The 14,140-nt window shown below is 42.9% G+C and overlaps 1 protein-coding gene across 3 annotated transcripts in view; it reads left to right on the top strand.

Annotated features, from left to right (window-relative positions):
- Positions 1-14,140, top strand: part of PPP2R2A (protein phosphatase 2 regulatory subunit Balpha) — a 44,368-nt gene that overhangs the window by 6,164 nt on the left and 24,064 nt on the right. For 2 of the 3 annotated variants that reach the window (XM_065659426.1, XM_065659428.1), the window contains one exon: positions 848-922. In XM_065659426.1, the coding sequence (XP_065515498.1) occupies positions 848-922 (75 nt within the window). Of the gene's footprint in view, positions 1-185; positions 238-847; positions 923-14,140 lie in introns of those variants that run through there. The other variant, XM_065659427.1, reaches the window with a different exon arrangement.

The raw sequence follows: 14,140 nt of genomic DNA, 5'->3' as shown, positions 1-14,140 counted from the left end.
GTTCCATTTTGACAGTGGCTTTAGAGGGGAAAAAAAAAAAGCAAAGCAGAGAGCGGCAAAGCCCATTTCAGTCCCTTCCTGTACGGCCTCAGCCCGGCAGTGATTTGCTCAGAATGAAATGCAAAAGAACTGGGTGGTGATTTTGGTGTGTGTTTTGGTGGCAGGGTTCAAATGAATCACTGCCTTCCGCCCAGGCAGTAATGTTCCTCAAGTTTTCTCTTCGCTCCGTGTTCTATGGTAGTAGAACTTGTTCACATCTGATTGCTTGTTTGCTTTGCTGCTCGGATTTGCTGCTTTTTGTTTGCAGGCTGGTAGTTGCTTTCGGTACTTCTGCGAAGACACTCTTAAAAGCGTGGTAAAATCTGTTTTCTTTAGCCTTTAGTATGGAGGTCGAGCTCGGTGCTTTCGGAGAAGAGGGGATCGAATGGACGCTTGGTTTATAGCGAAGGGAAGGTTGGAACGTGCCAAAACGCACAGCTTTTTGGTAGAGTTTTGACTTCTGAAGTAGGAAGAAGCTGGTGGGAAGCAGGATTTTCCTGCACTCTCATTTTAAATGCGCAGTTAAAGTTGGCACTGGCAACGCTACTGAGTCCAGCGAGCTTTTGGCGATGGAGGCTCTTCTCGCTGCTGCTGCTTACAGGGGCTTTGCTAAAGCCGTGCTGGACGCTGGCAACGGGCTCCTGACAAAAACAGTATCTGTAAAGGAAAAGGTGGGGAGGGGCAGCTGGGGATTGTGCTGCTGCGGAAGTAGGCGGCGTGCACAGCGCTGCCTCAAACTGTCAGCTCGGGAGTGCTGAGAGCTCTTTGTGCTGCTGGGGGGTCTCATGTCTGTGATTGTGTCTTCTAGGAGCTGGAGGAGGCAATGACATTCAGTGGTGTTTTTCTCAGGTGAAAGGCGCTGTAGATGATGATGTAGCAGAAGGTAAGAGCAATGTTTCTTTTACTGTTTATTCTTGACTTTTTTCTACCACTCAGGGGGGGAGATGCGAATGCAACCTTCCTGAAATACCTTGGTGTTCCTGCATGCAATCGAGCAGAGCGAAGAGACATTTAATGTGCATCGAGATACCTCCATTCAGTATCAAACTGTGGTTTGAGTGTACTCTTCAGCGCACTTCTTACGAGGGCTGAATGCAGGCTCCTGAAATATTTTGCTGAAATAAGTGCTAGTTTTCCAAGGTTAAGATTTTCCTGTCACTCAGCTTTTGGGCTGTGTTTTTTCCTAATCTGCAGAATGGGGAATGTGGTACTTGCATTCCACAGGGAGGTGTTGGGAGAATTAATTAATGCTTGTGCTCTTTGAAGATCTAACTGCTAGATAAAGATCAAGTAATTTTCCCAATCTTCCCAGCTTCTGTTAGCCAGGAGAAGAAGAAAGCTGAATATTTGTGTGTGCTTATTATGTATCGTGTGTTTGAAATAATACTGGGAATTGCCTAAAACTTTTCCAAGCTGGCAGTGACAAATGTCACCTTACACTAAGATGGCTGCCTCTGACTGTGACAGCAAGAACTGTGCTTGTTTTCGTTTCCTTGGACTGGGGATCATGAGGGGGATTGTACCATCACTGTGCTAAAGAACAACATTTCCTCTGCGATCGTTTTTGAGGGAAAAGGATCATTTCCTTGCCATAAAGTCCTGTTTGCACCACAAAGCCCATGGATCACGAGTTAGATTTGTTCTTTTGCAAGCAGTTGGCCTTGGCACTTACAGAATTTCCATAAAAAAAGTGGATTTTATGTATCGTAGGTGCTCTGAGTTACAAGTGAGATTAATGCTGTATTTAGAAAAGCAGTAACTCCAGTTTCCATTATTTCTCCATTAGACATGTGCTCAAATTAAACTCCCAAAGGCTAGAACAATCAGTATAAACACAAGTGACTTGGTTTTATTTAGTAGCTGCAGCATGTGGCAAATGATGCACTTTCACAGGCTCCTGTCATATATAAGCTGCCTTTTGGAAACAAGAAAGCTGTAGCAATTCTTTAAGTTGAATTTTCAGTCCTTCGGGGAGTCTCTTTCAAAGCTTGAACTCAAAACTACTCTGAAGTGCAGTACAATTTTTTTATCCATGGCAGACTTTAAGTTCTGTGACCTTTCATGGCGTACCAAACCAAATCCCTAATTAGAACAAATACTGAGGAAGTCGTGGTCATCTGGCTGGTGCGTGCAAATAATTCTTCATTAGAATAGACACATTGACAAGTATGTAATAGTTATGAGCTTCTCTGTGTAGAGTAAACGTGGCTTTTACAGGGATCTGGAAATGCAGGAGTCAGGAAATACTCAGTCCTTAACTTCCGTAGTATTGTATTTGGTGCTGCAAGAGATGACTTGCCAGCCTGACGCTTCCGGACAGGTTAGCACTGTACTGTGCAGTGCTGGAGTTCAGGGGAGCTTTCACTGCCAGTGAACTGACCAGCCTCTGTTCAGGCAGTCAGGACGCTTCCAGAATTCTTAAGAATGTCCAGTTTTGGTTTTATGGAGGAAGCACCTTCTGATTTTTGCGGCCCAGAGAGCAAAGAGGAGTTTAATTCCATTGTCAGCTATAGCAGACTTGGGATGAGTCTTAACATGCGAGCCCTTTGATGTAATGCAACACATGGTGAAATTTTGGTGCCTGGATCCTGGAGAGAGGTCCCGAGGTTGGTGCTACTCGTGGTTGTAATGAATTTGTTGAGCTGCAATTCTCTTCCTGTGTGTTCAGCTCTCACAATTCATGCTGGAAACGGTTGAAAGCCAACTGTCTAATCAGAGTGCAAGTGCAGCTTCCATGCAATCCTTTGAGTTCTTGTTATGCTTTGTAATGCCTCCCTGTGATATTCTTGGACAGGTTAATAGTGTATCAAGCTGGTTGCATTTTTCCTTTTATTAGCTGTATTTCTAGCTCCAAGCTTCACTTGAATGAAACAGCCTTGTGTGATTCCTGCAAAAATTGGAGCAGCAGCTCTGCATGCTTCTGGTCCTCCTTCAGAACTCCTGAGGATGAGCGGAGGTGGCTCTCAGTGTAGTCTGAGGACCTTTTTGCCTCCCTGTCCGTGTGTCTTCTTTCTTGTGGCAGGCACCATGGTGAAAGCTAAAGAAAATCTGGCTGTCTGAAACTTTAATTAACTGCTGTGGTCTGCGCTAATGAGTACGGACTCGCATCACGTCTGGGACTGGGGACAGTGCCATGGACAGTGCCACGTGTGTGCTGTAGCACCCAGGCTGTGGATCATTGGGGTTTTTAATGGCGTTAGAGCTAAAACTTAAAGTAACTTTTGTTGTGGAAAGCTGAAACTTCACTAATAACAAAGGGAACAAAACAAGCCTGAAGGAAATGGGAGGTTTTGCTTTCTGTTTTCTTCCTGCTCTTAATGTGGTGTTGATGCTGGAAAGCTGGCTTTAACTAACCTAATAAAGTGTTAACCAAGAAAACTGTATCTGTTTTACTGCATTACTCAGTAGAATGCAAACCCAGTGGCCTCTCCAATTGCCTATAAACCAGACCAATGGAGGGTAGTGTTTTTAATACAGTGATAGTGGCAGCAACACTAAAAAGCTTGCTACAAACACTAGTACACAGCTCCCAGAGCACCTGAGGTCGGACGTGATGGTGGAACCTGCACATAATATGTGTAACCTGTAGTTCTTTAGATCCTTAGGCTAGAATGATTGTCTATTGCAAAGTCAATACTTGGTGGCTTTGATGGCTGAAACATGAACTCTGATACATATGGTTCTTAATTTTCTGGCTTTATAAGTACTCTGTAATAGATGTGATGCTTTCTGTTAGATCTAGTGAGGGTGGAAGCAAAAGAAGGGGGAAAGCTGTAACTAAAGCTTGAGGAAAGGTGATGGCAGAGGGTTTGTGTTGGGGACCTGCCTGTGTGGTTCTGCTGTGGCAAAGCTCCTCTAACTTGAGGAATATGGATGTGTGGGGGGCAGAGGACTAGCCTCTCTTCTCCTGGTCTATATGGAATTTATCCTTGGTTGTAAACTGTGGCCTGGCCCTTTTGGATCACAGAGTTAAGTATGGAAATGCTGTTAGTGTTAGCTTAGGGTCCTTCATTTTAACTGACGGCCAGAGTTTGCCTTTTTGTGATTTAATGGCCCGGTGCATAAGGGAAAGGGTATTTTTCTCCCTTAATTTTATATTTGTCTTGCTGGAGCCTATTCCTACAACATAATTGTTGGTTTGGGACTTGTTTTTACTCCTCTGCTCTTGTGTTCTCCAAGATGTGGCATAATGGCAGCTTCAGTTGGAAACAGCTAAGACTTGTGAGTTAAACTGTCTCTGAAAGCTAGACCCTTGCTTAATGGAATGAGGTTGTGCTTCAGAACAAATAAAGTCAAATTTGTTTAATTACTTGGCAAAAGGAAAAGAATCAAGCTTCTAAATGTTCTTTCAAGTATAATCCAAAGATATGTAAAAGTCTGATAGTCTTGATCCGAGGAGGGGTGCCAGGAGCTTAAGTCCTAAGCTTTAACCCTGAGTTTGACAAGTTGTTTAACTATTTCATGCCCAAATAGTCTCTGAATTAATAATCTGTGAGTTGTTTCATACTCAAAACATTGCTGTAGTCTGGTTCGGTTTGTGTGGATGATGAAGAGATGAACTCTCTTGTTGTTTTTTCCCCAGCCCCCTCTTTTGTGTGTGGTCAGAGACACAAACAAGATCTGACTTCTCCCTCATTCAGGAATGCTTTCCCTATTTGATTCCGGGTATGTTATATCTTTCGAGTGTAGTTTTGTGTTTATTTTTGGCTGACTCCAAAGCTGCAGAGCAGCTATGGGAACTGTTGTTGCTTCAGTGATGGGAGTTTGTCTTCAGTGCACAAAAATAGTTATCTCGGAGTAAGGAAAACTGAAGCCAGGAATGGGGACTGCTGTAAAAAGCAGTTTACCACGATCTGGAGATCACCATCTCTTGCCTTACCAGAAAGGTTTCTCTTTGTCAAATAACACGTATCTGTAATAGTGGATTAGAGCTGCTGAGTCTGCTTCAGAAGGTTGGTTAGCTCTGTCCTACCAGTCTGTTGTTCCTAGGGGCACATCTGGTTCTGTAGGCTTACAGCAACTGATGAGTAGGGGCCTGTGCCTTGTAGATGGAGGGATGTTGCTGGCATCATTTGGGAAGAAGGGCTTCTACCAAGCTATGTTTGTGGGCAGGAGTCACAGAAGAGAAATGGTGGTGGTATAGAAGTCACTGATGGGTGGTTTTTTAATGGGAATTGATGGAGTAGGAGGGGAGCAAAAATTAGCAGAGAAAAGTAGCAAAGGTATGAGAGGTTGCAGTCATAATGCCGAAGAAAGACTGAGGTATAGTTGTGGGAGGGAGCTTAATTTGGGGTTTGGAAGGCTGTGGTTATGTTCTCATAAGGTAACATCAGTTAGAAGGAGCAAGGACTAGTAATGGGTTTGGTTATAAGGAGTAGTTTAAAGTATGCTGTAGGTAAGTAAAAAGCCAGAAGGTTATGGCCCCATTCTGTGTTCCTAAGTCTGCTTCTGTGTTTCAGCTCTTCTGTCTTCAGCTGTTTGCAGAATGACTGACTGTATCGAGAGAGAGAAATAGGCTGCTGTGTTGCAGGAACTGCTGCTGTGGATTGACTAAAGTGTTCAGCTAAAGTGCAGAGTCCCCCACAACAAAGAGCATTTAGCAAACAGCTAAATAGTAAGTGGCTGTTGAGCTCCCTAAAGTTATTCAGTGCTCACTCTTGACATGGGTTTGCTAGCTGGGACACTTCAGCTTGTCAGTCATGCTGACCGGTATTGTTCTGTTACTTCTCTAATGCTTTGCTGTTCTTGGAATCTTTCTGGCTTAAATTAAAAATGAGTTGGAAAAAGGAGTGAGTGTTCTGTGTTGTCAGTATGGTGGTTCCAGTGATGAAACCATAAGACTCCAGCAGTACAAAAGGGAGCAGCTTGGCTCTCAGTGCCAGTGCTGGTGATTACAGCTCTCTATCAGCGTTGTGAAACTTCATGCTGCCTAAACCATTTAGGTTTGGGCCTACCTACCCTACAAATGGGTTTCTTGGGTAGCTGTAGCTTCATAGGATGCTTTGGAAGAACTGAAATGAAGAATAAAACTCCTAGTGGAGGCAGTGCTGAAGTAAGAGTTAAGAGCTGGGTGTTGCTAGCTGTACTGTCTGCCTTCCCCCCACCTCCCCGTCGTCTTTCTGTTCTCTTCTGACTCGCCTATTTAGGCCATGGCTACATTTTTGGCAGCATTTCTGCTTAAAGAGGCACTCCTTCCCACTTTGCTGGCACAAGTGCTCATGTAGCTGCACAATCAAGTTGTTGGGGAAGCTGATCCAGCTGAAAAATACTGAAAATTGTGGTTGTGACTGGATTAGTTTTCAGCTGAATTGAACCCTGATCTGGTTCTCAGTGCTCTGTGTGTGCACTTGTGCCAGCATTGTCGAGGGGTGATCAGGTAGCTCAGAGGAACACTATGAACTCTGAAAGATGGCTGGTCTCCTTATAGGGCTTTACATACAGTCAGCACAAGACCCTGCTATTACAAATGGTGGAAAGGACTTTAAACCTTTGCCCTTCAAGGTATATACTTGGAACATGTGCAGTCTGGAGGCCAGCAACAGAATATATCCAGTCCTGGTACTGTAACCTTAAGAGACTGAATTACAGTACTGGCCAAACAAAATAGTGGAAGCTTTGGCATGGTGCACAGAGGTCCTGCATCACTGGTCATCATCTTTTAGATGTGAAGACTGAAGCTGGTCCAAGTCTATGCTGCTGCTGAAAGCAGATGAACCTGGAGATTTCTGCTGGGTTATGTTGTGGTCAGATCAGATCCCTGAACTTCATTCAGGCTGTGTGGATGTGTAAAGAAGGGGTGACAAAACATGGACCTGCGGGCAGGTGGGGGATGCAGAACTCCCTCATCTGGTAGCAGCATGAGTTTAGGTAGGTCTAAGGCAGTTGTCAAAATGCTGTGTGACAGTTCCAGATGCTTTTGAAATGGGATGGCGTGTACATGTGTGCAGGTGCACATCCCATGGCATTTATCACTGGCGTAAATAATCCTACTGATGTGTGTTTTGCAGCAAAACTAATACTCGTAGAGTAGGTTTTCTTTCTTCAGTGTCCACATGGGCAGTATGTGGAAATGATGTTTGTTTAGCATTGTTGCTAGCTCTTAGTAAGAACTGTGCTACTACCAGGGAGCAGTTGTAGAAAAGTATACTGCTTAAATGGGAGCTGGATTACTGACTGATTGCTTTACTGTAAAGCACTTAAAAGAGAATCTGACAAATGGTAATCTGCTCTTACTGTGTTTTGGCACTCTTAATATGATTTGCAAAACTGATCCCTTGTTTGGGTTTTGTCTTCACCTAAACTAATGTCTTGTCTTGCATTTAAATGCTGTAGAATCATGCCTGCCTTGCTGTAGATGCTGTTTAATTGTACAGCCAGTTAAATCTGCAATGTACTATACCTCTTGAATATACCTCAATCACTGATGGTACCAAGTTAAGGCTACTATTTGTTCTTCCCTCTTTAGAGGACACACCATGTTCCCAAAGCCATTTCATTAGTACCAGATGCTTTTATAACTGCCTGAAGGGTATTTTCCATATATTTTCAATGCTTTATAACATGCAGTACCATAACTATGTCTGTAATACCTTTAGCATGGAGCATTGTGGAGTAAGTCAGAGTTCAGGGTTCATGTGAGACTGAGGTTTACCCTCTCAAATGATTGAAATGAGAATAACTGAGATAAATGCAAAGTCTTGGCATAGGCTGGCACTTGCGAATGTGAATAGAGACAACAGTTACTGTGTTCCTATGAGGATAAAAGGAGAGAAATACAGGAAGCATGCTACTTGATCCAAACCAATTCAGAATAAGCTCAAGATGCAGCAGTAGATCTTATAGTCAAAATAACTACAGCTCGTTAGTCCTCTAGGTTTTAAACTTGAGTGGAATAGATGGAATTACAGCTTTGTTATATTGTTTTATGGCTCAGTTATGCTCTTACAGCATGTACTAGCTAAATGCTGCTTTTGTAAGGTTAGTATGTAAGTGAGCTGGAAATAGAAAGGATGTTGTCATTCTTTAATGCTGTTACATGAGCCTTTGTGAAAATGAGGGAAGCTTAAAAAGGTGTCTTGTGTTCAGAGGCAAAGTATTGATGCTTTGTGTGTGTATGCACTTGGTAATGATTTCATTATATAGCAGGGCTTCCTTTATGCTCCTGCTCGCTTTCTGGCTCCCCAGTGTCCTGCTTGAGGACACTGCTCTGGGCAGCAGGTAGTGTTACACAATGGGTGGTCTTGCCATCTTCCTTTCTGCACGTGGAAGGTTTTGGGTTGCTACATTTGCCCTACATTAAGATGCTGGTGAACCAGGCATCATGTGCTACTCGTGCAAATTGATAAAAATCCAACTACAGGAAACCTGGAGAGGGCCTTTGGACAAGGGCCTGTAGGGACAGGCCAAGGGGAATGGCTTTAACCTGCCTGAGGGGAGACTGAGATGAGCTCTTAGGCAGAAGCTCTTCCCTGTGAGGGTGCTGAGGCGCTGGCACAGGGTGCCCAGAGAAGCTGTGGCTGCCCCATCCCTGGCAGTGCTCAAGGCCAGGTTGGACACGGGCTTGGAGCAAGCTGCTCCAGTGGAAGGGGTCCCTGCCTGTGGCAGGGGTTGGAAGTGGAGGAGCTTTAAGGGTCCCTTCCAACCCAAACCGGTTTGGGATTCTATGATTCTGTAATATTACTGAAAATAATTGAGGCCTCTGTGCATGCCTGTGAGTTACAGAACCAGGAGGGGCTGTGAGCTTCTGCCTTCTAACTTATTGTGCTTTTGTTGGGCACTGGAGGAGAAATTATTAATTTGGTCAGCCAGTCTTTATAAAAATGTATTTTCCTCTTAGCAACCCACAAGTGGCAGCACCATTAAAACCAGCCTGTTCAGGCCACATGTTAAACCCCTTAGGCAGTTATGCTTGAGTCTAATTTTGGAAGAATTACAATTTTAGGGTCAGGAAAAGAGGGTTTTAAACGAGCTGTGTTGTAAGAGAGATTGATTTCCCGGGTCTATAGAATGCATTTTATGTGGAAATGTTTCTCTTTGCATTTTCTATTGTAGTTCTTACATTAATGCTCTGGGAATAATGCAGTCTCCAAGCACACACAGTTGGCACTCTGGGTTTGAGACCTTGAGAACAGATAATTGCATATATTGAGGAGCAGTTGAGGTAACCGAGACTTCAAACTATAGCTGCTTATTTAAACTGTGGAGTAATTTCTAATACATTCTTGTCTGTTAAACGCTAGGAGCTGTTTTCTTTTACCTTAATGAATAGAAAAAGTATTCCAGGGACCATTGTTTGATTCTGAAAAGTAGTCACGTCAGCTGATCTTTCTCCTGTTGGAAGATGATGCACAGAAATTCTGCCCTGTGTGTGTGTGTAGTGCTCATAAATGGAGTGTGAAGGACGTGTTTCGTATAACTCCAAATTTCAAAGTCAGTTTGTCCAGCAGACAGACCAACACGCTGAACTGAACCTTGAGCTTCAACGCTCATAAATATATAATGGTTCCCTAACACACTTGTGTAAGAGTTACTGGACTTTTTTCCAGTGGAATTACAGAACAAAGTAACTTGTTAGGTCATGTTCTTGGTGCATTGTGTAAGGATTAATTCATACAAATGGTGGAGATCATTAAAAAATAAAGCCTTGGTTTGTCTTTTAATAATCCTCCTGTTCAGCTTGTTCTGGAGTGTGGTCTTGGTATGGAGAGAGGAAGTAAAATTCACGTTGCCTCCTGTCTTGACTATAGGTTCATTGTCACTTCAGCTAACTGCTGCTGCTTCTGCAAGAGATATGGTCCTTCCCTTAGCCTTGGCTTTGAGCTGACCCAGATGCTCCCTTAGCTTAGTGATCACTTGGGGAGACTGTCCTGGATGAAAAAAGGCTTGGATTATTTGCTATCAGTTTAATTGTATCCCGAGTTAGCTTCCCCATTATGATTAGTCAAACTGTAACATGCTTGTGCAATAGGTAGTGGTGCTGCAAGGATGGGACAAGGGATGTGAGAGGTAAATGGATGGTTGCTTCTCTTGGAGATACAGTGATGGTTTTAAGGCAACATATGACACTGGTGTTGTGGAAAACTTGGCTCAGCCTATTCCTCAGCCTTTTTGTACCTATAGGAGATAGATCCTTGTGCAAGGTTTCCTATGGAAAAAACTGCACTTTGGGTGAAATGAGATTTGTGTTTGAGGACATCACTTCTAAAAGATAACGTGAACAAACAGCTATTGAAGCCCACAAACATTTTCATTCCATAGTCTGGCAATGTGAAAATGGCACTGCTTTAGAGAGGTAATAGTGAAACATTCATAAGCTGTTTTAGCAGGATGTGAAACTGGCAGGAATGGCTTTTAGACAAACCTGTTAAACCTTTCTGTGTATGCTTCTGCCTTTTCTCAGTCTGTTCTTATCACAGCTCTGGTTTTACCTGTTTTTTTTTTCTGAATCTTTATTTCTTTTTTTGTTTTCAAGAACTGCCCAGGATCTTTCCTTTTGCTCCAGACCCTTCTGGAAGTGATAACCCACTACTGAAAGTGGTGGGGGCTGGTAATGTACCAGTTGTGTTACTGGAGCAGAACACATGCTGTGCTTAACCCAGCAATTTTGTCTGTAACAATATTTGGATGCCTCAGAGGGAAGTGCAGCAGGAAGAGCATTTAAACAAAACAGAACACTCAGAGATTCTGCACATCAGGTTGTTGGCTCCCTGGAGCCTGTGGATTCTCCTCCTTGACTTGACCTGAACAAGCTTGTACCAAACCTTAGGAATAACAGACATCCACTTGTTTCTGCAGCATTCTCATCTTTCTGCTGTTTCTGAAAATCAAGGAAGTATGTTCTAACTTGTCTTCTACAACTGTGCCACTAGGGCACCTCTGTGTTCTGGGGTTCTGTGCCTGCACAAGGGTTATTAAGCATGTGTGGTGTTAGAAAAGGTGCCATGACCCAAGTGATTGCATCCTATGAAGGAGCGTTTCTGGCTCAGTCTTTGCTTCTTACTGGTTGCTGTCCTTTGGAAGAAGTCAAGAGAAGGTGGTGGAGCAGCCATGGAGCCTATTTGGTCTTGTGAGCTTGTTTGGCACCTTCCCATCCATGTACTTTCTAACCAGGCTTTCGACTGAGGCTCAGGTTTCTTAGAGAGCTGTTATTAGTCTTGAACTTGTTACCAAGTTTTAGGTTTAGATTTAAACTTAATTATCTGTGTGGACAAAAAGGAAGAGTAGAAATGGAGATAATGGAAAGTAATCACCCTGAGTTGTTCCATCTGGAAGGTCAGTGGTCATTTTAATCCCTCTGTGCTTTGTTTTCCCTGTCTGGAGACAAATGTGCTACTTCCACAAAACAGAGTTCTGAAACTTTTCTAAGTTACTGCAAGGACCGTCCTTGCAGTACACTAATACAAAACAGTCTCTGTTTTGTTTGTTTCTGTTTGTTTTGTTTTACAACTCTTCTAAAATCCAAAGAAAAGGTCCTAACCTATAAGTAGAAAAAGTAAGATATGTAAAATAATTAACTTAAAAATCAAGGTAGGTGTTTTGCTCAGATTAGTAGACTCTATATATATACTTCTAAGATGTGTTATAAAGAGCCTGCCTTAAAGTTGTCAAGATCTGTAGATTGCATTTTGCATCTAGAAGCGAGTGTTAAGGATCTCTGAAAGTCCAGGCCAGAAACTAGTGTTGGCCTCTGCTTAATAAAAGTGTGTTTTAAGAAGCTGAGGCCTGCGTGCTTGGGCCAGAATAGAAACACAGGGAAGTACTTGCCAAGTGAGTTAACAAAAAAAGAAGACTCTTTTTTCAGGTTCCAAGTGCCAGGAAGAAGCACATTAAGTATTAAAATGAATTGCTAAAGGAGTGAATACCCATGGAGAGCGAAGAGATCAGAAATTTATATTCCACAGTCACTTAGGACTGTGCATTCATCTCTGCTGGAAACTTCAGTTGTACTTGTGACCTTCACAGGCACTGTACTTTCCAGCAAGCTGCCTGAAGCCCATGGAGTGAATATGCCTCCCTCCCTTCTTCCTTGCCTTCCCCTTCTGTTAGTGTAGGTAAGAATGATTTTTGCTTTCATTTGCCTTAGAAGGAGGCAATTTACCTGTTGTCTGCGGTACAATGGTCCCTTGCATTCTACACAGGAAGATTAAAAGCCTTGGAAGTCTTTGGCCTTAGCTTTCGCCCCTGAAATAAAAGCTTTGGTCAAAGACTGCGTAAGAAGTCTGAAACAGCCATATGGCTTCTAGGAGCTGTTTTTACATCACCAAGTCACAGAATTCCAGTAGCTGCTTCTGAAAGGCATTGCCAAGCAATAGATACTCTTCTAAAATACTGCAGCTAATTTTCCACCTGCAGTGTATGTATTACAATGGCTTCAGCAAAAGAGAAAATCAAGATATTCCAGTGCTCTGAGTCTGTAGCATTCTCAGTGACAAGAAAGGCACTGCCTGAAGGCTTCTGTTATGTACATGCAAAACAATGGCACAGTATGTTATTTCCAAATATATTGTTATTTGCAAACAGAAAACCAACCGCTGGCTTTTCTGTGCTCTGCATCCTATTGAAACCCTGGCTGTGATTCCAGCAGAGATTTCTCCATAAATAGCTCTGTACTACTTGGGAACACAAACAAGCCTCTGAAAACATCTAAAGTAAGGTCTGCTGAGGGGACTGTTGAGCTGGTGTTGTTAGTGTGTGCTTGGGGGTAGATACTATGGTGGATGTGGACTGTTTCTGTAGGGTGGGGGGCCTGTCAGCAGGATTTGAGAAGTAGCTACTGATTGAAGTTGGTTTCAAGGACTCATATATTACCTGGTTTGAGCATAGGAAAAGCATTAATACAAATGAACAGATACAAGCAGCAGCAGGTATGTTTTCCTTTAGTATTGAAGTTTGTGTTTTTTCAATAACAGCCATTAGGTAATGACTTTAGGTAGGAGTTCAAATAAATACAACCAGAAATGATTTAATTTTTCAATGAACAGACGTCCAAATTAAAGCATCCTTTTAAAGTTTTTGCCGATTGGATGTTTGCTTATGTGAATTGAGAACTAATTTTGGTAGTGCAGGTTTTTTAGGTACTATATAGGTGAAATACCCTCCTGAATAAGTAATACAAGGTCAACTTAAGTGTAGATCTGTTCAGCTATAATTGGTGTAAGCTACCTTGACTTAAGGTAATTTGTTGTCTTGAGGAGAAGCTTGCAAACATCCTGTGCATTAGGAGAGATGAATGAATCCATCCGTGTTCTGCGTGGGTCGCAGGGCTGATTTCTGCTAGGCCTGCTGCTTGGAAGTATTTTTTAACAAAGCCCCTTTTAAAGGGACTCAAAGTGCATGAGAATAACTGGTACTTGTGGAACCTGTGCTGAGTGGCAGAGACACTTCTGGGTCCTGCTCAGCCCCTGCTTATCGAGCAAGTGTGTTTCTCATCTGTCACAATGGAATGGGGATGGCATCGCAGAGAACGGGCTGACAGGACCTTGGGAGCTTGTTAGTATAGTCTCTCAATGCACATCTTTCAGTTATAACAGTTAGTCCTGTTGGATATGTGCTACAAAACCTTTATCTGTGGAGATTCTAGAGTCTCAGAAGCACATACCTGAGATCTTAGCTACCCATAGCCTTGAATGACTTCTTTCATAATGTTTTAAGTCACCTTTGAAGGAGCACCTGAAATTCCTGTGTGGGGATTGCACTCTGGTCTTGAATGGAAATTACTCCTGATACCCATAGAAGGCAGTGACTTCCTGCTATTAACGAGATAGAACCTAGTGGGAAGAACAGCTTAACTGCTGACACTTTCTTTTTTTAAGGCCTAGATGGTATTTCTGAGCTTCTTGAGATTCTTTCCCCCCTCCCTGAACATTCGTTGTCATTGCTCCTGGGCATATTGAGAACAGCTCCCGAAGAAAATGGAAGTATGAATAAAAGAGGCAATACAGCAAAGCACTTCTGCTACCAAGGGTAATGAGCCTGGTTTCTGGAAAATAGATACATTGCTGACGTGTTTCTCACAGTGAGAAGAAATGAAGCTTAAATCAACCGCAGTCCAATTTTTCTAGTGCATTTTGGGAAGCCTCATGCTGTGTATAACTTGTCATAG

This window comes from Lathamus discolor, chromosome 22, assembly GCF_037157495.1.
Source record: "Lathamus discolor isolate bLatDis1 chromosome 22, bLatDis1.hap1, whole genome shotgun sequence".
In the NCBI taxonomy this organism is placed as follows: Eukaryota; Metazoa; Chordata; class Aves; order Psittaciformes; family Psittacidae; genus Lathamus; species Lathamus discolor.
This window is presented reverse-complemented; position numbering and strand designations above follow the sequence as displayed.